Source organism: Neopelma chrysocephalum, unplaced genomic scaffold (assembly GCF_003984885.1).
Source record: "Neopelma chrysocephalum unplaced genomic scaffold, ASM398488v2 Primary Assembly neopelma1_97102, whole genome shotgun sequence".
In the NCBI taxonomy this organism is placed as follows: domain Eukaryota; kingdom Metazoa; phylum Chordata; class Aves; order Passeriformes; family Pipridae; genus Neopelma; species Neopelma chrysocephalum.
In genome coordinates, this window is record NW_020925744.1 from 454,630 (window position 1) to 480,377 (window position 25,748).

The 25,748-nt window shown below is 40.5% G+C and overlaps 1 protein-coding gene across 3 annotated transcripts in view; it reads left to right on the top strand.

Moving 5' to 3' along the window:
* Positions 1 to 10,404: 10,404 nt before the first annotated feature.
* TNPO1 (transportin 1) overlaps positions 10,405 to 25,748 on the top strand; it is a 68,234-nt gene continuing 52,890 nt past the window's right edge. Inside the window, exons 1-3 of one of the 3 annotated variants that reach the window (XM_027671593.1) lie at positions 10,416 to 10,515; positions 24,983 to 25,165; positions 25,344 to 25,457. In XM_027671593.1, coding sequence (XP_027527394.1) covers positions 25,353 to 25,457 — 105 coding nt within the window. In that variant the 5' untranslated portion in view covers positions 10,416 to 10,515; positions 24,983 to 25,165; positions 25,344 to 25,352. Of the gene's footprint in view, positions 10,516 to 24,982; positions 25,215 to 25,343; positions 25,458 to 25,748 lie in introns of all 3 variants that reach the window. The other 2 variants (XM_027671594.1, XM_027671595.1) reach the window with 2 other exon arrangements.

The following is a 25,748-nucleotide window of genomic DNA, read 5'->3' on the forward strand; positions in this document are numbered from 1 at the left end:
GGATTGTGCAATAAATGCCTTTAGTAATCTCTGGGATGATTCTGGTCAGCAGTCAGAATGCCTTTGGGGATCATGATGAAATACATGTCAAATCAAGAGCTCTGCTGCCATTCAGCCAAACTTAATGGCTCATATATTGTAAATTAACTCAGCTTGGTTAACGTCTGTTAAGAACTGTGAGGTTTTTTCAGGCTCATCTCCAATATTTTATAACAGTATATTTTGTCCAGGAAGGGTCAGCTAATGTATTTCCCAACATGCTTCCTTAGCAAAAATGTTTACATCTTGTACTGGAAAGCATTTCAGGGTGCTTGTCTTTTGACAAATTTCCAACACCCAAGCAATCATAAGTCAAATTACTCTCTCTGTCTTTCGTGGGGTTAGGGTGAGGGAGTAATTTTTTCTCTCACACCTAACATGTTCATAATTGTCTTTTTTTTTTAATCAGCTTAAAATTGATTGTTTCAACTGTCATTTTTATTGAGGAGAAAAAAGAGTGCTGCTTTTTAAATTACAACAATGGTGCCTCTCTCAACAGATGCTATTAGACTTATTGCGGGCTGTTGCCACAGCAGTACTTTGGAATTATTTTTTGAAGTCAAACAAGCATTTTATTACATATTTAACCTCATGATTATATCTAAGTGGATATTCCCATATTGAAAAAATTGACACCCTTGAGAAATTCATCTCTTTGACCTTTTGGTTTACACTGGGCAATGAGTAAATTCCTAGTACTACATAAAATGTGGGAATGCTGCCAATGCCTTTGATGAAGCCAGAGTTAGTCAGGGATGATGTCATAATTTTATATTTACTATACAACCTTCCTGACTATCTAGACCCAAATATGACTTGAATATTGTAACATATTTTAAGTTGTAATTGTGAAACACATACAATTGCTTCTTTATATTTGTAAGCATAACGAAAAGCCTCAATTTAAACAGGAGAGAAAAATAACCTAGCCTTGTTTGTAATACTGAGATGTTTGATAATATAGTTCTTATACTTCATGAGAGTCACATTTGTCATATCATCATTTTGGCTTTCAGTACTAAGTTATTTACAAACATGACTTGCTGGAATGTAAGCAATTGATTTCTCTATTTTTATGTCATCATGGCTGAGAACTCTGAGATCATGTATCCTAATGGATCAGTAATTGTGTTTCTTCTTAATACAACATAATGTATAAGAGGGCACACAAATCACAGCTGTGTCAAAGCTAGCACAAATCTAGCTGACTTGTCTAGAGATGGAATTTAGTGAGGTTTTTTTTCTTTCTCTTTCATTGCCACTCTTTGAGCAGAGTTGTGAGAAGGAAATAAAATTATTCTGTTATTTGAGAAAAATAATGCAATATATACTTTTATCAAAACATTTTTGGGCACACACAGGTGTGTCCTTGGGTATCTCTTGTATCTAGACCATGATCCATTTATAAAGTATTTGATATTCACTCTAGACCCCAGAGACAGTGTATTCTCTCTGTGTGGGACATAACAGTTATCACAAAAAACAATAATAGCCCCTGCAATTTCTAGGCCACCTTTTCCCACAAACTTTTTAGCCAAAGACACTCTTAAAAAAATTAGTAGCATTCCACAGAGTGCCTGCATCCCATACCTGTCGCCACCTCTCCTTTGCCCTGCCAGCTGTACTGCTCGTGCTGATAGAATTCTCACCCAACCAGGTTCACCAGGCAGGCAGGCAGGACCCTTCATCAGCATCAGAGTCAGGTATGCCCTGCCTCCCCAGCACATCAGTCCCACGAGTACCCAGGCTGCTTCTTCAGAGCCAAGACAGCTTCACCAGGTACACTCCAGACCTCACCATTTGGAAAGTGGTGCTTTCATAGAATCACAGAATGGTTTGGGTTGGAAGGGACCTTTAAAGGTCATCTAGTTCAACTCCCCTGCAAATGAGCAGGGACATCTTCAACTAGACTTAAGTGAGGCATAATAATTTTTTATTGCTCTTGTCAGCAAATCCATTATCTTGAATAATTACAGAAACGGGCACTAAAACAACCAACCTCTCAAAAATGTCATGGAAGATCTCCATTTCCTCTCCAGCTTTCCATTTAGTCAACATGGAATTGCAAAAATTGGTAAATTCAAAAATTTTTTGATTAGTAGTGGTCATGCATCATAATTCTAACTGCAACACTGAATCATCACAAACAAATAACTGAAAATATGGGAAAATCCTACCCTAAAGCTTGAGCCAAACAAACAAATAAAACTACTGAAGATTGATAGTCTTGCTGTTGAAATCTGTTGAAACTAAACTCCCTTTAGGTTTAGGTTATAACAATTCATAAAAATGTAAAACAAGGAGCAACAAACTAAATTATACAAGACTTTATTGTAAGAAAGAACTAGGTAAATTAAAATAAGATGAGAAAGCTGGCAATCCTTCTTTTCTTCCCTTTCACTGAGTTCTTATTCCCAGCTCAACTGCTCACAAATCTTTGGTATCTACCTGACATCTTCACTAACTAACTCTAGTTCTCTACTACAAAACTTTTTTCATCTTTTTCAAGTTGGCCAATCCCTAACCTCTCATAATGTTTTCTTTCTATCTCCTCCAGCACAGCTATCTTGGAGATAGCCCACATATAGACCTTCACAATTGGTTAATGTAGTCACCAGCACTGCTCCTGAAAAGATGAAAAGGGACTTTCAGCACCCTTTTGCTGCTGTTTCCTTCACTCACTGTAAAGACAAAAGTAAGATGATTATGCCTGTATCTATACACCGCTTTGTAAATTTTGTCATCCCCATGTAATAAATCTTCGACAGGTAGGCTCTTACATGCTTTCTGCTGTTTTTACTTGTCCTGGTTAGAACGGCTGGGACCAATTCATCACTGGATGGGTGTAACCCAAAACTGTGTATTCTATAGCCTTCCATGCCATTTCCCAGAAACTGTTGTCAGTAGAGGCCTATGTTCCTGTCCTCATACCCTTTTATGGAATTCCCCGCTCTGATACCCTTTTATGGAATTCCCCCCTCTGAGGGAGGGACTGAGCATCCTCATGCCCTTTTATGGAATTCCCCGCTCTGAGGGAGGGACTGAGAACTCCCGTCTGAACTGGAGAATATATAAACTGGGAGTTTCGGAACCTTTCCACCACTCGTGGGATCCAGAGGAAGACTGCAGACCACCGCTCTCAACTAGACTGCAGCTCACCGCTCTCAACCAGACTGAGACCACCACTCTCAACTGGACTGCAATCACCACTTTTGACCAGACTGCAACAGTTCTCCCACCAGCAGGTTTTTCCCCTCTCCCTTTACTTTGGACTCGGGGGGGGGGGGCAAGGTACACCACTTTTGTTCATACCCCAGGGTGCTGGGTTATACATTTGGGTTTTGCGGGTTAAAACCAATTGTCTATCTGTACAATTGTACTTATTGTATTATTTTAATAAATTGTTATTCTGACTTATAAATCTCTCTTTTGAATTGAGTTCATTTCCCCTGCTGGTTAACTTTTAAACCAGCACACTACTACTGTCTCTTTTCCACTCACAGCAAAGGAGTTGGAAAAAAACAAAGTCATAGTGGCAACAGATGACATTCTCCACACAGCTCGTTCAGCTCTTTCTGATGATCTCCAAAGATTTCTTTCAAAAATTCCTGCTGTTTCCAGATGGACAAACAGCAACTTTATGAAACAGGAATCAAATAGGTTTCAGTGTTCTATTGAAAAAACTTCGTTGGCCAACCAAGAACAACATGAAGATTTCAGAAAATGTTCATAAAGAATTTTCTGTTAAAAGTGGTACCTAGCAGATGATGATAAAGATGTCTGCGACTGCCACCAGCCTTGGTTTATATGCTGATGGCCTGCTTCACATATCTTTCCTACACATTTATTTAACATACCTGCTTTTAACCTTTCTGACCTTCAGCTTGCCCAGTGAAACCATATCCTTAAAGCACATATTTAATTTGTTTCAGTTTAAACACAGTATAATCAATACGCTTTTAGATTTATTCCAGAGTATTTATATTTTAAATTCCATTTAAAATGTACTTGGCATCCTATGACTAATCTCAGAGAAATGGTTGGGGTAGATTTCTTCAGGCAATAAGATCTTTAGTTGCCACTACTAAATTTATCTTCAATTGTAAATCAAAACCTTTAGGAAAGCACCCTATTCCTTTGTAGTGATATGAAACAGAAACTAAGTTGAGATATATCTCAACAGCTAACACTAAACACCACCTTGCCTGTATGTAATTGAAAAAATACTTTTTTAGCTGAAAAAAAGTGGATAACATTCTCAGAAGCAATGATCATATATAAAAAATTAAGATGTAACTTCTCTTAACAGTGAGTTCTTTCAGTCCCCACATTAATAGAGATAGTTCATGAATTACACTAAGAAGAAACAGTGTTTGGATAGGCAAAATAGCAGTGATATTTTTATACTCTCTTAGATGAGGAAATAGTTAACCAAGTAACTTTGCATATACTGAACGTCAATGGAACATTTTGTCCATGAAAGTATTTAATGTATTTCTCACAGTTAGCGATTTGGTCTTAGCAGATTTCTCCTCTTACACTGTTCTAATGTTTTTAATGCTTCCGAAATATGTAAACTGTATATTGTTGAAAAAATCCTGCTTTATTTTATTAGAATAATATACATTAATGTATATTTCATTGACTACTTAAATCTTCCTTCCTTCCGTCTTATTCTTCTTATTGCCTTAAAAACAGTGTAATAACACAAATACTCGCCTTTACACCTTGTCAATCCTATGTATGGCAGCAGTTTTCTGTCAGATTTCTCATTTTTCTTTGCTAGGTTTCTTCACCTCAGTTATTTCTGACAACACTGCCAACATTAAGCAAGAATAAACATACCAGCAACTAGATGATGAAGAATCACAATTTTTGTTTTTCCCTGATTTTCATAATCAAGAAAACAGTAATATTAACAGTTAAATAACATTTAAATAACGCCTGTGACTATCTATGTTGACATCTCACTGATACGCATTGGACAGTAACACCTCTTCCACCTGTTGCTTTCAAAATTGCAAACTCATGCAAATACTAAAACACCCTTACATTAATTTCTAGGTTTTATTCAGTCCTAACTTTACACTTACTTATAAATAGAAGACATAAAATTGGAGGAATCACAGTACACATTATCACCATCTGCAGAGCACGTCAGGTTGTTTCCTATTCCTCTGTTCAAAAAACCAAAAATTCAGTTAATTCATCCTTTGTAAGCTGAAGGACAAATTTGCATGGGCACTGTACAGCTTCCCTTATTACTAAGAAAACTGCTTTTGCATTCAGACAACTTATCTCCACTGCTTGATCCTACCAAGGAAAATCAGGTGCTTAAAAGGCTATTGATTAGGATAACAAATGATAGTGAAAATAACTGCTTCTAAAAAAAAAAAACCAAACCAAAACTGCAATCACACAGACAGAATTGCAGCCTTAAATGAAAAGAAAATTTAAATCAGTGTCTGTATAATGCACCATCACTGCAACGTAGACATGATTAAACTGGCTTCAGATAAACCTAGGAATTGTCTAGCACTGTCCTAGTTACAGGGGCTAGGACCCACTATGTGAGTAAAACCAAAACTGTGTATTCTACACCCTCTATGTCATTTCTGATGGACTGTTAACAATGGATCATTTGCAGCAGCTGCCCAGGGCACACCTGGCAGCTCAGGCTACAAGCTGGGTGTTAAAGAACTCTGCAAGGAGTGTTTCTTTGTCTTCACACTAATGACTCAGCTGTGATAACTCCCTCTGGAGAGGCGTTAGCACCTTCACACTCAGCCTGAGGAGTCATCTCTGCTAATGGGTACTACTGGACTGGCATAATAGGCAGCTGCAACGACCTAGACCATCAAAGACTCCAAAAATATCCCATGACTCACAGAGTTAAATCACCCATTGTGAAACTCCCCCCCCCCCCCTCGGGGGAGGTACTGGGCATTCCCACCTGAACCTGAGCAGATATCATCGTGGCTAGGCTTCGTGAACTAAGATTTGGGAAACCTGAGCAGATATAATCTTGGGGGTTTGGGACTTCAGGTTGATAGAACATCAGTAGCACTTGAAATGGACTACCAGGGAAGATCATGTCAACTGGGCATGGAAAGCAAAACTATTGCTACTGTGTTGCAGTCTATCATTAGAGCAAAATGGATACATAAGATATAGTTTTATTGGTTTTGTTTAAGCACAGAAGCCCGGGGCATCAATGAGAAGTGCATTTGAATGGGACATAGTTAACTGAAAATTAATTGCTTCCTTGTAGTATTTAATTTTATTATAACAAAGAAATCTTAAGACAGTTGTCAGGAAGTTAGAAGTCTGTATTTACTTTAAATATGGTTAATGTCAGGCAAAGGTAACTATCATCTTTCATTCTTCAATCCCTTGGTCTCTAGTGAGTGGAAGGATACACCGGGCCTGGATCATTTTAATTATGATGGCCACCAAAAAGGCTGTTCTACAATTGGAGATTGTGAAGTACAGTGACAGTGTGGCCACACTGGCTTCTCTGTCCTTCTTAGCAGGAATATTTGACTAGTTGACTATGCTACTTTTGTAGCTTTCTTGTACTATGAACTGGTTTAAAATGCCTATATCAAGTACCAGGATATGCACCACAACTTGAGTATTTCTAGTTCTCCCCCCATACCCATTAAGCCTGTGTTACCATAAGCTCCTTCTCACATCTTTGGGCAGACAGTAGGGCCTGAAACAGTATTACAAGTCTCATTTTAAATTACATACATAGGGTGGACTAACCAGTATGTTGGTACTGATATACTGGCAGGATATCTAACAGGCAGAAACTGTCCCTTCCTTGTACTGTTTCCAACATCTCATTAGCACAGTCCCTCCCCTATACCTAGCTCCCTGCTTTCTGTCACAAGATGTGAATTTCATTATCTTTTGGAAACTTTCACCTGTCAGTCAGATCTGACTGCAGTTGACCAACAGGTGGAAAACTGTCAGGAAAATAATAGCAGAGGATTGGGCATCCAGACTGACATGATCACAGAATCTTTTTGGGAGGAAAGCAGGCCAGGATTTTGCCAGCAGAGTGCTGGTAAATCTTGAGGTAAGCTATAGGACATATGTCTCTGTACTCAGGAAGGCTGAACTGGAAGACACGGTCCTACACACCTACTTTCCTGTTAGCTGAAAGATTGAGTTTTATTGTCAGATTGTGAATATACAGTGATTGCTGTAGGTGTAAGTATTAGGATATAAATCAGTGTAACTAAATACAGCCTATAACTACATCACAATCTGCTCAGAACATTACACAGCAAAATAATACTTGAGAAAAATAACAGGTATTTAACTTGACTGTGTGGGTAGGGGTTTCAATAGAGGGAAGAAGCCTTTTGAATGTGCACATATAGATCTTGAAGCCTGAGGAGATCTAGACATAGTACTGAAATATTAGTACTTGCAAGATCACAAGACATCCCATGAAAATCATCAAATTGACGAGTTGGAATAGATGATGGACATATTATAGGTATACAGGTCTGGTCTCCCCAGAGCCTTCTCTTCTCCAGGCTGAGCAACCCCAGCTCTCTCAGGCTGTCTTCATAGGAGAGGCATTCTCTGATTGCCTTTGCAGCCCTCCTCTGGACCTGCTCCAACAGGTCCATATCTTTCCTGTAGTGAGGACTCCAGAGCTGAGTGCAGAAGCCAGAGGGGGAGAATTACCTCCTTCAACCTGCTGGCCCTCATGTCAGCCCAGTATACAATTGTCTTTCTGGGCTGCAAATCCACACTGGCAGCTCATGTCCAGCTTTTCATACACCAATACCACCAAGTCCCTCTCCACAGGGCTGTTCTCAATCCATTCACTCCCAGAGGAGTCTGAGAAGACACTGCCATGCACTTGCATTGGCTACCCAGGATGAAGGTACAGGGTGCTGTACCTTTGCTGTCTAGCCCGTAGCTTCATTTTTGACTTTTTATGAATTCAGGCACATGTGTCTGACACCTCCTGTGGAGCTGCTGTGCTGGAGGGTTGGGGGCGTACGGGGACGCGGGGAGAGGATCCCAGCCTTCGAGCATGGTGGGACCCAGGGGGAAGGGTTCCAGCAAAACCTCAACTGTGGACATGATGAGAGCAGACTTCAAGCTGCTCAGGGAATTAGTAAATAAGGTCCCCTGGGAAAATATTTTTGCAGGTGCTGGGATCCATCAGTGCTGGTCACTTTTCAAACATCACCTCCTAAGGGCACAGGAGCAGGTAATTACCAAATGTCGGAAGTTAAGCAGGTGAGGCAGAAGGCCAGTTTGGCTGAACAGGAATCTTCTCTTGGAAATAAGGCACAAAAGGAAGGTATATGCCCAGAAGAAGCAAGGTCAAGTGACATGAGAAGAATTCAGAGATGCTACTGGCTGTTGTAGAGAGAAAATTCGTGTCAGAAATGGGACAATAAAAAGAGTTTTTTCAAATACGGCAATAGGCAATATAGAAATATCATTGGCCCATTCCAGGATGAGGATGGTCATCTCCCAAAGAGGGACAGAGACAAGGCAAAGGTGTTTAATGCTTTTTTTGCCTCTGTCTTCAACACAGATCACGGACCAAGGGGGTCGCAGTGCCCTGAGTTCAAGGACCATGACTGTGAGAATGATCAACTCTCAGTCAAACCTGAAATTGTGCAGGATCTGCTGCTCCAGTTGGATCCCTGAAAATCTATAGGGCCTGATGGGATTCATCCAAGAATCCACAAAGAGCTGGCTGACGTCATTGCAAAACCTCTCTTGATGATTTTTGAGCAGTCTTGGGATTCCAGAGAGGTCCCAGATGACTGGAAGCTGGTAAACATTGTCTCAATTTTAAAAATGGAGGACCCTGGAAACTACAGACCCATCAGTCTCACTTCTGTGCCTGGTAAAGTTATGGAGAAGATTATTCTGGGAGGTCTGAAAGACAATGCAATCACTGGTCACAGCCAGCATGGCTTCATGAGAGGAAAGTCCTGCTTATTAAACCTGATTTCCTTCTATGACAAGGTAACCCACCTAGTTCATCAAGGGAAAGCAGCTGATGTAACCTTTTTGGATTTCAGCAAAGCTTTCAATACTGTCTTTTGCAGGATCCTTCTGGACAAAATGTCCAGCACACAGCTGGATAAACACATCATGTGGTGGGTGAGCAATCGGCTCACAGGTCAGACACGGAGGGTAATAGCAAATAGGGCGACATCAGACTGGTGATCTGTCACTAGAGGGGTTCCACAGGGCTCCATCTTGGGCCCTGTGCTCTTCAACATCTTCATAAATGACTTGGACGGAGGACTGGAAGGGATTCGAAGCAAGTTTGCAGATGACACAAAACTGGGCGGAGCTGCTGACTCCCTCAAAGGCAGGAAGGTCCTGTAGAGAGACCTCAATAAATTAGAGGATTGGACAATCACCAACCATATCAAGTTCAACAAGCAAAGGTGCTAGATTCTGCACCTGGGATGGGGCAACCCTGAATATATCTACAGACTGGGGAATGAGATGCTGTAAAGCAGTGTCTCGGAAAGGGACCTGAGAGTCCTGGTCAATGGTAAGTTGAATATGAGTCAGCAGTGCCCTGGCAGCCGGGAGGGACAACTGTGTCCTGGGGGGCATCAGGCAAAGCATCACCAGCCGGTCGAGGGAGGGGATTGTCCCACTCTGCTCTGCACTGGGGTGGCCTCATCTTGAATATTGTGTGCAGTTTGGGGCACCACAATATAAGTTATATATGCTCTTAGAGAGTGTCCAAAGGAGGGTAACGAAGATGGTGAAGGGGCTTGAGGGGAAGCTGTATGAGGAGCAGCTGAGGTCACTTGGTGTGTTCAGCCTGGAGAAGAGGAGACTTAGGGGAGACCTCATTGCAGTCTACAACTACCTCACGAGGGGAAGAGGAGGGGCAGGCACTGATCTCTTCTCTGTAGTGACCAGTGACAGGATCTGAGGGAATGGCCTTAAGTTGTGTCAGGGGAGGTTTAGGCTGGATATTAGAAAAAATGTTTTTTACCCAGAGGGTGGTTGGATGCAGTAACAGGCTCCCCAGGGTAGTGGTTCACAGCACCAAGCCTGATGGAGTTCAAGAAGCATTTGGATGGTACTCTCATGGTGTGAGTCTCTGTGCTAGGATAAGGGTTGGATTCGATGATCTTTGTGGTTTCCTTTCAACTCACCATATTCTGTGATTCCTGTGAGGAGCCTGTTTCTGCTGGGGGGCTCGGGCGGCGGCCGGTGCCGTGGTCGGACGGCCATTTCACCCCCACCTCCCTCCCGCCCGCCGTTGCCGGGGTGACCGGGGGCAGCGGCGCCCCCGCCCCCGGCCCCGCCCTGCGGCCAATCGAGGGGCGGCGGCGGCCGCGCGAGGCTCCCTTTGTTCAGCCATTTCGGGGGCCGGAGCGGCGCCGCGCGGGGCTGCGGAGGGAGAGGTCGGGCCGCTCCCTCGCCAATCCCCTGCCGCCGGGCTCTGGGATGGTGTGGGTAGGTGTACGGGCTGCAAGGGGCGGGCTGGGACGTCCCATCCCCGGTAGCCGCCGCCGGCTTCCCCGGCCGGTGTCAGGGGCCTCCGCGCCGCCGCTGGGCGGGAAGCCGTGGGGGCCCGGCCGTGGGCTGCCGCTTCCGCTCCCACCGGTGATGGATGCGTGGATGAATGGATGGATGGATGGATGGATGGATGGATGGATGGTGCGTGGGCGGGTGGGACGGGACAGGCGGGGCCTGGAACCTGAGGACCCGCGGCCTGAGGCCCGGGCACACCCCCTACCACCCCCTCCCCAATCCCCCCGGCTCCTCCCGGTGGCACGGCTGGCGCCGGCTCCGCAGCACTGCAGCGAACCGGAAAGTGAAAGTCGCCTCGGGGTATAGGAAAGGGGCCGTATTCCCTGCCGTGGTTTCTGCGGTGCGTCGGGTCTCTGCTGTACAGATTTGGCTAGGTGGGGTTTTAAATTTGTGTTCCGCAAGGAGATATTAGAGAGACGAGAAATCTCGTGTCTATCTTGTACTTTTGTTTACCTGAGAAGGTTGTTAATTTAGGTACTCAGTGAAAATAGTGAAACTTGTGAGTCTTTTGTGCAGTGACTGTACAGAGGACAGGAGTGCTTTTTGGGTTGGTATAAACGGCTTGATTAGTCCTTGCTGTGAAGGTAGTAATTGCTCTCAATTGACTTTCTGCTCAAGTCTTCTGCCTGAGAAGTCCTCCTATTGTGAGGGTTGTTCTGCAATGTCTTCAGGACACCACAGCTTCTTAGCCTGTTTGCTTGTCCTCTTGTGTGTTTAAGTAGCCCTTAATATGGCATTTGTACACTTCATAGGTGTGGGTAAATCCTTACAACACACATGGAACAAAAAGTTGACTTGTGTTGCTTCTGCACATGAGTAATTAAACAGAAAAAATAATCACATGCCCAAGATCTTAAAAGGAGCCTTTGATAGAATTGGAAACTGAGCCCATAAGTCCTCATTCTACATCTGGTGTGTGAACTGTAGTTATTTTTGAGTTATATGTGGGAGGATGGAGGAAGGGTAACTATGATATTGGGAAGACTAGTATGATCAGAATTACTTTAGAATGCATTTCTTCAAAATCTAGCTAGTTTGTACTCAAAACAGTATAATACTAAAGAATAATTATGATGCTGCAAAAACAGGGTTAAAAAAGCAGTTTATTGACTGTCTTAATGGAAGAAAGCATGGTTAGAATTAATGTTGACTAAGGATCATGATTACTGTTGGATATAGTCTGTGACACATTTCATTGACCTGAGAAATTGATACAGGTGTAAGCACAGCTGCTAAATTTAGCTAAGCATGCCTTGTGACAGGGAGTTGAAAACCAGAGAATAATGCCTTTATGAATGTAGGCTTTTACTGGATTATCTGACACACTTTTCTGGTATATTTATTTAGAATCCACTTTAGGAGTCCTTGTATGTGGATATTCAATAGAACAGGTGTGTATGTGTCTAATTTTGGGCTCATGGTGGCAACCCCAGGGATGGAGCTACCTTTTAATCAGGTTATATGTATGCACTGAACTGTCTAGCAGACTGGCAGAACTGGAGTAAAATATATCCTGTTCCTACTTCAGGGACACCAAGATGCTGTAGCTACAAAGGAGTGTGGCAGAAGGCCAAGTATAATCCTCCTTCATCAAAGCCGATACTCAGAATCTGTCCAGTTGAAAATTGAGACTGAAATAAAGACTGACATTTTATCTTTGAAATATCTTACTAACAGAAATCTTTTGTAGACCCAGTGTTGTTGTTTTGGTCATAAAAAAATTTGTACGACGGGTTTGTGAACTTTGTATGCCCTGATCAATGCGTTATTATCAAGTTGTGCCAGTGATATGAAAAGGGGAGAATTTTTTCTTTGCTTTGTTTTTGAAAGGGAAGAACTGCTTTTCCATTATTTTCATGCCTTAAAGATACTGTAGTTGAGATAGTTTTGATCACAGAAATGAATTTTACCAGTTAATTTAATTCCAAATTCTACAAGCATTTAAGTACCTATAGCAGTAGTATGTTTCAGTCACCAATTTCACTGTTTTCCACTCTTTTATAGTATTGATTTGGATTGTTTGGTTAGGTTTTCTACACATATCGATAGATTTAGTATATGCAATACAATAATGTAAATTATGTGTATTTTACATATATAAATATATTAATGTATAAAAATTATTAATATAGCTGTATTATACAATTAATACTGAAATTTTATTTTTTTACTCTCTCATTGATAGACCCAGTGTTGTTTGTTTTATGTATGTGACATCGTAAAACAGTGTACGTAATAATTTATTTATGCACGTACACTTGGATGCCTTTGGATATGGCATCTTTTAGTGATATATTATGGGATAAGCCTCCAAATGTCACTTTTAGCCTCTAGAAGGTTTTCTTTAGCAAACCAGACTCCAGAGTGAGATTAAATTAGAAAACAATCATCTGTTATTTTTTTTGTGTGCTGAATGCATTTGAAATTTTGAGTTTGTTTATATGTGTGTGTGTATGTGAGTCAAATTTCACATAAGGCATAAAATCAAATAAAATCTTGTTTAAAGAAAACTATAGTTTTTTAAACCTTGAGTATAGAACAGAAAGTTGCTCTTAAATTGTTCTCCTATTAAGTATGTTAATTTTGTTGAGCATTTTCTACAAGTCATTGTGAGATACCCTTTAATATTCAAAATGGGTTGCTTATTATAAGCGTGCCATTAAGTGCATTAATTTAAATATTAGATTAGTGCTATATGTAAAAGCAGAAGGAAAGGCAAGACAAAATTTTTTTGGATGAGAATAGAAAATAGAGATAGTAGGTGGTACAAAGATGCAAGAAAACAGTTACTATATAAGGATCCAAAAAGAGACACACTTGCAGAAATGATGATGAGATAGCACAGATCAGGAGTTTCCAATCCCAGTTAGTGGGTATATGATCATCATCATCAGTCACTTCTGGCCAGGTCACATGCTTTTGTAACCATGCCAAACAAGACCTTCATCTATGGCTCTTCTTCCAACTTCCCTGCTGCATGTTCCCATCTTTCAAGCTAGGATTGCAGTTGAATGCTCACATTTAACCTTCCTCATCTATTCATGCATCCATAGAAGCTTACTCTTAATGTCAGACTTCAGTTGCATCCTTATCCTTCACATACCCAAATTATAAACCTTAATTTCCCGCAAAAACAGAGGGGAACCTTGGCTTCCCCTGTGTGCATGAATCTCCTTAATCCTGTTCTTCCTACCTCACCATGTCTTGCTGCTTTTCCTGTGTACTGAACAGAAGTGCAGGTCTGCGTGGGGACAGCAGAGCTGTTCATTGTTGTTGAGTGTGAGTGGTGGCTGCAGTAGCTCCTGACTGTTCTCACAGGTTTTATGGAAGCCAGGGGGTCATTGCTGTGCTGGCTGTATAAGAGCAGTGAGACCCAGAAGCTGTGACTCAGTTAAGTTTTGAATGTTTCATGGCAGCAGACATGAGTGTCATGTGCACTACAGTTTGGACACCTCTTTTACAGAGAAAGAAGGAAAGTCAGTAGCAGACAAGTGTGTAAAGGAAAGAGTAATTTTCATCAGAGACTAAAAAGCACAGATCTGCTTTTTTTACCAGATAAGCTAAATCAATGCAGAAGTCCAAACATATATTTCCGTCTGCTTTACATCAGTTTTGCTTGAGTCAATTCCTCAGGAAAAAGAAAGCCAACCTTAAATTAAAAAAAAAGTTATTCTTTCTTGTGCAGGCAAGCCCTGAGCTCTGTGTCTGGAAATCAGGAGTGACTACAGTCCATTAGGTGTAATGTAAATAAATGGAGTTGGCCTAAGAGGTGGAAGCTTCAGTTGTTGAATCTGCCCCATAAGAAGTAGTTAAAAACAAACAAGATGGGCTTTGAAGGGAGCAAACGGGAATCAATTGCATTAACAGTAACACAAGACTAAATGTAGTTACATTCTTGTGTGTTAGAAACCAGTCATCCCTAGCTGAAAACACTAGAGTCTGAAGCAGGGATGCTTTTGGAGCCCCTTGGAAAAGGAATGAAAGTAGGCCAACTGGTAAGGAGAAGTGGTTGGTTTAAAAAAACTTAATGTTGTTTCATGATTCTCTCTAACACACGCATGTATGCACTAATGCAAATATGTGTGTGTGTGTATATCACATCTTCAGGTATCTGCTTTTCTTAAAATCTTTTAACCTGGTTAAAATCTGGTTGGTCGTTTGGTCACATTAACAAATTACTTCAGACACTTCGATTCCAAAATCTTCCATGTCTCTGTAGGAGACTTTCTATAGTTTCCCTGTGTTTCTCCACTAAAAACTGGGTAAGGCAGTAATTTCACACAATTTTTTGCTTCTGGGGAATCCCCAGTTCTCCCAGGAGAGACCTCTATTTGTTCCTGAGCCAATGAGTACTTGTAATGTATTTTACAAACTGTGATGATAATGTCTTTCAGTTTAGCAAGGAAGCATATTTTAGGTTAGGCACTCTCCATTCTAGTGATTGTCTTAATTTCTCAGTGATTACATAGAATCAAAATAGCAAACAAAAATTAAATAAAACACAGTTGACAATATTCACTGCTTCCTTCATTTGCAGCGTGCATTTCAAGGTATGTTTTGTCTTGTTTGCTGCTTCCATTTGCACTCTTCTGGGGCGTGGAGAAGTTGATACTGATAAGGGAATACTATGAGAAAAAGGTTAATCTTGCATATTACCACCACAGAGTTCAGCTCTTGTTGTTTGGGTGTTTTTAATTAATTGTTATACAATATTTTAAAGATGAGATATGGGGTTTTTTAAATAAGAAAAAATAAATAGAGTATATGAAGCTGCATGTGTTAATATTTTCCCGGTTAATGATATGGATTTTTGTATCAGCACATGAGATTGAGAATCAGCAGACATGGAGGTTACTGTCCTTGCATTGTTTCTTTTATGCTAAGTAACACGGCTAATGGATTATAGTGAGGCTTTGATAACCTTAGCTCCACTGTGGTGGGATTTTCTCTTAAAAAAAAAAAACAACAGAAAGGTTAAATAGGACAGCAGAGGCTACCTTTTGATGATCTCATTGGAGATCTTGCTTTCGATAAATATTTCAGGATGTTTCTGATTCAGAAAAATGCAGATTTAAATGGACAATTAAAGGGCAAATTCTTTACCACACTTACTTCTTGAAGCTTAGGAGAAAGAGGATACCCATAAAAACAAATAAATATCCTAAATTGTCTGAGGTCATACAAGTTGAACTTATACTAATGATAGAAATTTTAAATGTTGGCCTGTGAATTATTGGTAATCTGACTTGCTTTTTTCACAAATAAAGTATGTTACTTTGATATATTTGGTTTTCATGTAAAATTCTACAGGTAGGGAGAACAATAATAGAAATAACATTTTTATTTTTCTTCCAGTTTTCTTTGTGCTCTTGTTTTATCACAGATAGTAGCAGAGCTCTGGTGATAAAGTGGTAAATAGGGAGGAGAGACATTACTTTAAAAAGGTAGCCGGTAAAGGAGGATTTGATGTTTGTGATAAAACATTACGTCTGTCAGAAGGAATTCTAGAAAAGGTGCAGTAGTAAGTACATGCTTTTAAGGTCTGCAACATCCCTTCTAGTGTCTTCTGTGGAGCTTAAAAGAGAAACCTCAAGTTCAGAGGGGTTACATATAGTGTAACATTTTCATAGAAATTTAATCTTTGGGTCCTCCAGAAGATGATATCAATATAAGATAATAAAATTTGTGACTCCATTTTCACTGTATTGTGTAGATTAATTACTTTAGCCTTGCTCTAGGAAGATCTGAATGAAAGCAAACAAATTTTTACTTAAGTGAAGTTCAGCTGTCCTGTTTACATTTTCATTGAGTGTATATTAGAGAAAACTGTTTATTATACAACTGTCCTTTAAGTTTATGCTAATTTAGGTATAAAAGTGTTTCGGAATAAACTTTGCTTTCCTCAGTTAGACTTTTAACTTCAATTTTGAATTCCTGAAAAAAATATTTAAAATCAATATTGCTCTTATCCATCCTGAGCAGCTTTAACAATATTAGTCTTATGCTGTGATGGTAGGACCAAGTTTTACGCAAGTGTTTTTAATTGTACATGAGATACCTTTTTCAAGCCATTGTCAAACAGTGAGTTCTGTTATTGAAGATAATTTGAAAGGATTTTAAAAGAATTGGCTGCTATGTCATGCAGAAAATAGCTTTTTTTTTTCAATTTAATATAACATTTTATAGTTAATTTTTAGTTACGTTAGTGCCCAGGAGCTCCACATATGAATTAAGGCTCTAACATGTTAGGCATATAACAAAATAGTCTTTTCTGCATATGGTTTACAGCTGAATTACAGTACAGAAGATAAACTTTTTCAATAGGCAAATGCCAGGAGAATGAGAATTATGAGAGAGACTTAAGATATCTGTGAACATGTCACCAAAGGAGAATTTCCACGTAAAATGTGAGAAAGGGCAGAAAGTATCTTGGAATGCCTTTTGCATTACATGTTTTAAAGGACATCATGTAAGAAAGCATGCTGCAGGTCAATAAAATGAGCCTCAAGGCGAAGATCATAAAATAAGTAGCAGGAAAAAAAGCTCATGTTCAGCATCATGATAATGTGTAAAAACTGTTTTATAGGATGGAGACATTAATTTATTCTCTTGGCTATAAATAGTTTAGCCTGTGACTGTGGTTTCAGCTCTTCATAGCTTTATGTTTTATGTAGTGGTTACATTATTATAAGACAAAGATGATATGTAGAATGGCAGCAAATTTATTTAGTCGAGTTGGTGAAGCGATTTGCAACAGGTTTTTATTGAAAATATATCTAAGTGGCCTTAAAGTTATTAAATGACCTGTGTATTTAGGGTAAATTGAATTATTTTAAATTATAGTTTCTCCACTAAATAAATTTCCTTTGCCTTTGGGCAAGGGAAAACCAAAATCAAACCTTTAAAAACCTTGTAATTTTTGTTTTGTATTTGTTGTTTTCTTAGTAGCATTTTAAAGGAATTAATTTACATAGGTATCTATTTAGACTAAGGAACTAATCACAGCAGCTATCTCTGATTCAAATACCATTCTGATATCCTTCACAAACCAACATATAAGTATTTAAATGATGAAAATACTGAAAACTCAACTAAGAATGACAGTTAAATGCTTCATCTAATTATATTTTTATACGTCTGTTTCCCTTTTCTAACCTGAATATATTGTACATTTAATTTAATTTTTTGTTTCTAGTGTTTCTTCTTTTGGCATGAAATGCTTCATTTGAACCAGAAAGAGGTAAAATAATTGCTAAAGGGACTGGGAGCAAGTTGGTTAAGGCTGCATTAACTGCCTAAGGAATTTTACATGATCATTGATCTGTGCAACAACAATCCCTGTCTGTGTAGAAACAGTAACAGAAGCTTTCGGCAAGGTGCATTGCCTGCATTCAGACTTGCTTGCATTTTCTATTACACTGGTTCAATACTGCTTCACAGCTGGTCTTACAAATACAGTTGTGAGACTGCTTTTTCAAAAAACAAGGGTAGAAATGAGAGAATACAGTAAGAATTAAACTGTTATACATTTCTTTTTTAATTACTTGCTGTGTTTTAGCCTTTTTTTAACCAGACAGTATAAGTCCACCTGGCTACCTGTAATTACTCAGTGATCTCTTAACACCCATTGCTGGAAAGGGCCATGAACAACTGTGTAGAACTCTCTAGGCTTTATTCTGTGATATCTGTTGGCTTCAAGCTATAGCAGCTTTAATATCCTGTTTAATTGAAAGTCTGAGACTTCTCTAAAATCTCATCTTCCTATGTCATATCCAGGAGCATTTACAATATGACTGAATATGCTTAAACTGAAAAAGTTGAAGCATTCTTCCACTGACCATTTATACTAGGTATTCAGTGTGCACCTATTAGTGGAAATAGTCTTCAATGCTAAGATTATGCTGCTTTCCTAGCACAGTATCCATACAGTTTTATTGCTTTGGTCAGACGAAACTTGGAGTTTTTTCTACGTATTTTTAATACTGTTTTAATCTGTACAGGTATTTCTCTGTTCTTTTATAGTTATCTCACAAAATTCCTGCTGTTGAAGCACTTGGATTGTACTGTTTGTTATATTAAAAAAAAACCAAATTCAACTCATATAATTATTTGTCATCTGAAAATACTGATATTCAGAGGAGGCAAAAACATTGTTTTTGTTGTGTCTGCAAATTCCACTGTGTATGTATGTACGTAGGAACAGTTTGGGGATGGCAGGGTGGGTGTCAGTACTTCTACCTTTACCCTTTTTACTCCCTTTTTCATCTGAGGCTTGAAGAACAAGGAATGTGCAGTCATTCTTTAGCAATGTCAATAAGATCTGTTACGTTAAGAATTTCACTTCTTTGATTAGGTTAGTTGGGGTATTATTCCTTTTATGTTTATGTGTTATTCCTTATTTATGTGTCTTCCTTTTAAGTTTGTGTATGATTGGAGCTGTTGACTGCCCTTACTGATGATCATGTGCATAGCTTTCTCTTTTGGATGGAACTCCATCCCAGACCAGTAATAATTTTCTCACTCTTTTCCATGAGGATGTAATTTCAGAGTATTTATCTGACATTAGAGAACACCCTGTACTCAGGCTCACTGTATAAGGTTGAATTCCAGTTTCTTTCTGAAGCTTTATAAGTCGTCTTCCATTTATGTCCCTGCCAATTCATATATGACTCCACCCATTAATCCCTATGCAGGACAGATACCAGCTCACTGGAGTCATGCAAGGACTAACAGAAGCTCAAATACTGTTCACTTCCTTGAGGCAACACCATCTTAAGGACCTCAGATAAGCCACTTACCATAGTAAGGAAATTCATCAGCTATGCAGGGAACAATACACTTGCCTTCTGTTACGATGACCAGTGATGATGATTTAGCCTGCACTATTGCCATCAGTATTGCAAGTATGACCAAAGGACCCCTGTTGCCACCGATGACAGATCTGACAGTGGCAGTGTCACTGACAGTAGCATGTCTTACTGCATGATCTGTATGTGAATGTTTTAAAACGCATTGAGTGTTTAGAAAAAGACAGAGAGGAAAGTAGGCGAGTGTGTGGTTCTAAATTCTGTGTATCCTTGGATGTAAGGTATTTTGCTAAGAAGTAAAAATAAAACCTAATCCTGATTAATCAGTTCTTAAGGCTCCCAATATCATTTTTGCCTTGAACCCTATACTGAATTCCTAATAATGCCTGATGAATTTTCCAGAGGAGACTGATCATTTTTTTGTTTTTTGTACTCATTTCTTTCAGTTGGTGCTGGTTCATACTGTGAAAAGACAGTGGTCTGATTTAAACAATATAACATAACTAATAATTTAAATTGGAAGGCCAACAAGTTTAATTTTGTGTATTTTGTTTTAATTTAGCTTTTCTTTTCCACAGTAGATAATTTTCATCTTGTTTATGCATCGAAAATACTTACGAATAAATACACCATTTGACTTGCATTTGTCACTTCTTTCTACTGGCAAAAGGGCCTCAGTACCTGTTTCTTACTTAATGAGATTCCTAATTTTTACACTTTAGTGTAAAGTATACCAAATATGTGTCTGCATTATTATTTATGATTATTAAGATGGTGTTGTACAAAAAAGCATTTAAACCAGTGAACTGTTTTATGGGGATATATAAGTGCTCTATACATATTTTGCACTAAAATTGGTTGGTTTATAAGTGACTACATATTGACAACAGTTGGAGAACTATGATGTATTTTGGTTCATAACAATACAGATTTCTTTGAAGTTAGCCTAAAAACACATTGCTGCTTACTTAGATTAAGTTTTTAATAATTGTGAATAATTTAATTTTAAAGAAGGAATGTGTTATTTTCAGGGCCATGCACTTCCCCAAATTTGGCACTGTCCCATGATGAAGTATATTCTCCTTTGTGTTTGCTGTGGTGAGCTTCTTCCTTATTTCAGTAGCAGGAGAAGACTTTCTCGCTGAACATTATTGAAAAAGAAGAGCGAGAAAAGTTTATCACATGCTTATGGCACCAGGCCTCACACAAAGGTCTATCATGGCTGAGCCACTGTTAGAGGAACAGGCACCCACCATGGATTCTCTCATTGTATGACTTTCCTTCCAAGATTTGCAGGGGCTATGACCACTTTCTCAAGCATGCAGAAAGTCAAGATAGGAATCTCGCATCTGTTAGTTTCTTTATTTTTACTAATCTCTTTTAGTTGACTAGGATGAATGCATAACTGAAAAAAAGTAAATGTTAGAATTTCAGGGTCTGTCTCTTTTCTCACAGTCTTATATCATACTCGTCCATGAATGTGGCTTTTTTCATCCATAACTTCATTTTTAAGTTACATCTGCTACTTTTCTCAGGCATTTTCAAAAGACTGAGTTCTGATCTATCATGAGGAACATGTTCAAAGGCTGTGTATCATTTTGATTTTTATCTGCATCTTGCGGAAGCCTGAATCTTTAGTTAGAAAAACTTGAGTTCAACCAAAATCGTCCTGCAGACACCAGTTGCTTTGCCTCCTACACTTAAGAGAAAGAAATATTACTATGTACTTAAGTAGGGAGTTGAATAGTGTTCATATGCCCTTGACACTAATCATGCTTGAAAGAATTTCAAGCTGGCAACAAGCACATGCTGAATTTTAGACATGAAATTTGACAATAGATTACAATAAGACTCTGGACTCTCAAGAATGACTCCTCCCTTTGTATACCCACTTACTCCTTTTGAACAGATTTAGGTTGTTACAGTAATGAGTGAAGCTTGATACTCAGGGCAGGACATTCCATTTTCACCTCCCAGTCCATAGTTATTCTTTATTTTCCATATTTTCAAAATACCTCTTGTGTTAGGCAATTACAGAGGTTCCTATGTGTCACGTAGGAGAGCAAGTAAAGTACTCTAGAATTGGGTAAAGGAGCTTGGAGGGGCCGGTCAGTGAGGGGCAGGGGGAAGATGGGAAGAGATTTTGCTTTTAGATTTCAGCTGATAGGTCTGATATTTTCTGTCACAAATTCAGGAGGTGATGGTTTTCTCAAACAGCCCTCCATTCGGTTTTAGATTGTTTTATGGCTGCCAGCATTAGGAACATGTACTGCCATTTTAGTATCCAGCATGTGTGATTACAGTAGGGCAAATCATTAACAATATGCTATTTTTCCACTTGGTGTCTCTAGCTGTGGAAATGAAATAACCATAGCTCTGGAAAAGTAGAAAACTAATTTCATAGATGTTGCAGTCATGGACAAAAAGCCTTTCAAGCTGTTTTTCTGTCAGTCTCCTTGGTAACCTCTCTGGTGCTTCATAGGGTCAAACTCTCTCCTTCCTAAGACTATTCAAATAAATCTTCTTGTAATAAATATTAATCTTGTATCCTGTGGCTGAACTCAGAAAGACTGCACCAAATGTTTTAGAATGGATTCTCCTTTGATATGCTAGATGTGAGGACTACCACTGTTTTTTTTAAGTGAAAGCTTAGTGCATGTATCCAGATGGAAGGCACTGCAAAATAGTATAGCAGCAGCTATTCTGCATGAGCTCCTTCACAAAGACATGTATTCTGTATTATGAGAGCTTTTTTTCTGCTTAACTTAATCTATATCACTCTTAGCCCAACATAAAATGGTTTACACACAAAGCTATGGAATTATTTCCTTTGTGCATACAAGCCTTCTGTACAGAGAGACATTATAAGCACTTTCCAGTGCATGGAAACTCAGAAGCCTGGATTTAGCAATGGATCAAATGTTTGATTACCATTATTAAAAACCAATATTACATGCATCAGGACCTGAATTTTATGACAAGATGGTAGCTATTAGAATTGTCAGGAAAAAAAAAACCAAACCCAAAACCATCAAAAATCCAGTATTACCAATGGGGTAAAACTAAAGACTGGGAAAATTTTTCTAAAGGGTAAAGTGACTGAAACTGGATTCTGGCTAGTGCATGACATCTGAAGGCTGGATAATAGAGAAATCAAATATTAGCCTCAGCATCTGTGCAAGGCTCCTGTTTTCAGAGAACTTTTGTCATCCTTACATATACAGATAAGTCTTTCAAATTTAGTTCTGGTGCATTCTGCTTATTGAGTGGGACAAACCAGGCTATGTTTTGAATGGTAGCTTTCATGCTGGTGCTTTGTTTAACATAGATTCTGAATTCCTTTCTACACAAGATTCTTGCTTGAGGAAAAGAGATAGTAGAAAACACAGAGGCAAAGCATACAGAAATAAACGAGTTTCTCATTTTTTTTCCTGTAATCCTTTCAATCTGCATTTTTTTCTTGTCAGTCAAATTATTTTCCCTTATCCTGATTCCTTATATAATTTAAAGGGCTAGAGATAGGTTAGAATAACTTAGGAGAAATTATCAAGATAAGAAGGTATTCTGCAAGATGAGGTGTACTCCTTTGGTTTCTTTATATGGTACCTATATGTAACCTGAAGTGGAACCTGTCTTGGAGGATGATAGTCTAAAGTACTTACATGTCTCTACTAATTGTAGAAGCTTCCATTCATACTTGAATTTGTAGGCCTTTTTCTCTCCACTGCAGAAAATGGAAATTGTTAGTAGGATTTAATTTTGGTTACATTCTTGGAAAGGAAACTTACATTTTTCTTAGTTATGGATCCATGGCCTGCTTCTCTTTCTCCTTTTTCTTGTTCTGTCTCTCAACTTTCCTTTCTGGTCTCTTCCCCTGTTTCCCATATTTAATGTTGTTTTTGTTTAACACACCTGGTTTCCTGATAATATTAGACAAATGTAGTCCTTGTGCCAATTTCTGAGTAGTAACTTCTGAAGCTCTAACCAAGTTCAAACAAACTTGACAGTCTCAAAGAAAAGCAAGTTTCAACAACCTTCCTGGTAAGGCAGCAGTTAGGGGAATGAGGCCTAAATTATGTCTTCCTTGATTTGTTGGACTTCAGCTATCATCTGATCCAGCTATGCAAGCATCCCTATGAAGATGTCTCCTGGCCATATGGTGTGAGCCATGAACATCAATGTTAATGGTATGGGTCCATATCCTTTGTTTTGACATGTTCCTATGCTAGAGGAAAACTAGTGGAGATTTACCGTGGTCACAAAAATCTCATGTAAATCTTGTGCCCATTCTTTCCTGGTAACTGGTGGCATGCCTTTATGTAGTACTGTAAACTCTCAAGAGCTGTGTTGCTTTTGTAGTTTGTCTCTGAAAAAATCCTGTGGTAACTACAGCAGTTGCTTACATAGAAGAGGTGAAGAAACATAGCCTATTTCTTGGTTTTTTTTTTCATAAGCTGTTTTTGTTCTCTCCATTGGTTTTATCTTGTATACTGTGCAGCATACTTCTCTGTATACTTCTCTACTTCTTATTCCAGTGTGCGTACTTTCCTCATTCATCAAATACCCTCTTTCACTGTATAAGTACATATACATATACATACATATATATACACTACTGTCTTGTTGCCTGTGATGGTTCCTTTTGCTGTTTTGTTGGAGTCTGGTTTTGCCTCTTTCTTCAAGAATAGCATCTCATAGTAGTAGAAGGAAAGTTGGCTCAGGACACTTCTTAGCACCTTAGACTGGTCAGGTGACTGTCAATGTTGGGGAGCTGAGACAAAGAGCCACTTTGCAAATTATCTGGGATGCACCCTTAGGAATCACTATTGTTCCCTGACCGTAATGCCTCTCGACAGTTATTAAGGCTGGGATATGCAGTGTTCACCTGAGTTCTGTACAGCAGCAGAAACTAGTTTTTATGTCGTGGGATGCTTACAAATACAGTGACTAAAAGTAAGATTGTAAAAAGCCAAAGAATTGTTTTTCACTTGCATGTTTTAGACCAGTTTTAAGCAGCATGTGTTCTTAGTTTTCCTGTATGTATGATAAAAATAGCTATATACATACAATGTATGTGATGCATACATATTACATATATACATATGTGTATCTATCTATCTAAATTGCTAATTTTGACCAGAGATCTCTGATATATTTTGGGGCTAAGGATAAGATGTAGTAGGTATTCAAAGTAGTTTCTTTTGAGTTTGCACACCCCAGCCCCAATCCCCCCATCCTCGCGTTTGGGCCTATTCCCTCCTTACACGTTAAATTGGGAACTTCTGAGATCTGCTCAGCACTCAACCAAATGACGTAGAAGTGCATCAGGCAGCAACGCAGGTACCACGTTACTGACTCCTGGGTTTGCCTTCGCGCCAGCGCTTCTCCTCCGAGGGTGGGTGGGACCCTCCGCGCTCGCTGCCGGGCGCTGTCCCAGGGGGCCAGGCTAGGCCGGGCCCGGGGCGCCGCTTCGCCCCCCGCCTGTCGCGTCTGCTGGAGGTTTTTCTGTTCCCGGGTGGGCGGCGAAGGCGCCCCGTTTCCCACCGGCCGGGATTGAGGGGCTCGCGTTCTGTCGTCCGCAGGCTCCTGGCAGTGTGGGACGCACCGGGGAAAGGCGGACGGCGGTGCCGGCGGCCCCGGGGCGGCCCAGGCGGGCGGAGGCGTGCCCGGCGCTAGGACCCAGCAGGACGCGAGGCGGCTCTTCGGGCCGGATCACAGATTCGCCGTGACTCAGTCACTGCTCGGCGTGGAGACAGCGGGAGCAGGTCGGTGTCCTGCGGCCGGCCAGCTGGCGGCTGTTGGGACGCTTGGGGGGTGAGAGCCGCAGCGGCCCGGGCATCGCCGCGCCCCCTTCCTGGCCCGGCCTTCCTTCCTCTCCGCCCGCCTCCGCCCGGGCCCTGCCGCGCCGCCAACCGCGGCCGCCTGTTGTCTGCTGTTTTCCAGACAGCCAAGATGGAGTACGAGTGGAAGCCCGACGAGCAGGGTCTCCAGCAGATCCTGCAGCTGCTCAAGGAGTCCCAGTCCCCGGACACCACCACGCAGAGAGCCGTGCAACAAGTATCCTTGGCCGAGGTTTGCGGGACCGCGCGGGCGGGAGCCGGGGGCGGCCACGGGGCGGGCGGGGGGAGCGCGGCCTGCGCGGCAGCAGGGCCGGCGCTGCGGCGGCCGGGCCTGCCGTGACCTGCCCTGCCCGGGGAGCTGCCGCAGCGCAGGGACCGAGCCCTCGCCGGAGCGGGCGGCCGTGGCGCGGCGTTTGAGCCGCCGAGGCGGCTTGTGGGCCGCGGGGCCGCCTTCCGCCGGCGATCACTGGGCACCTGTTGCGAGTCCGGAGCCATAGGCCGGGTTGGG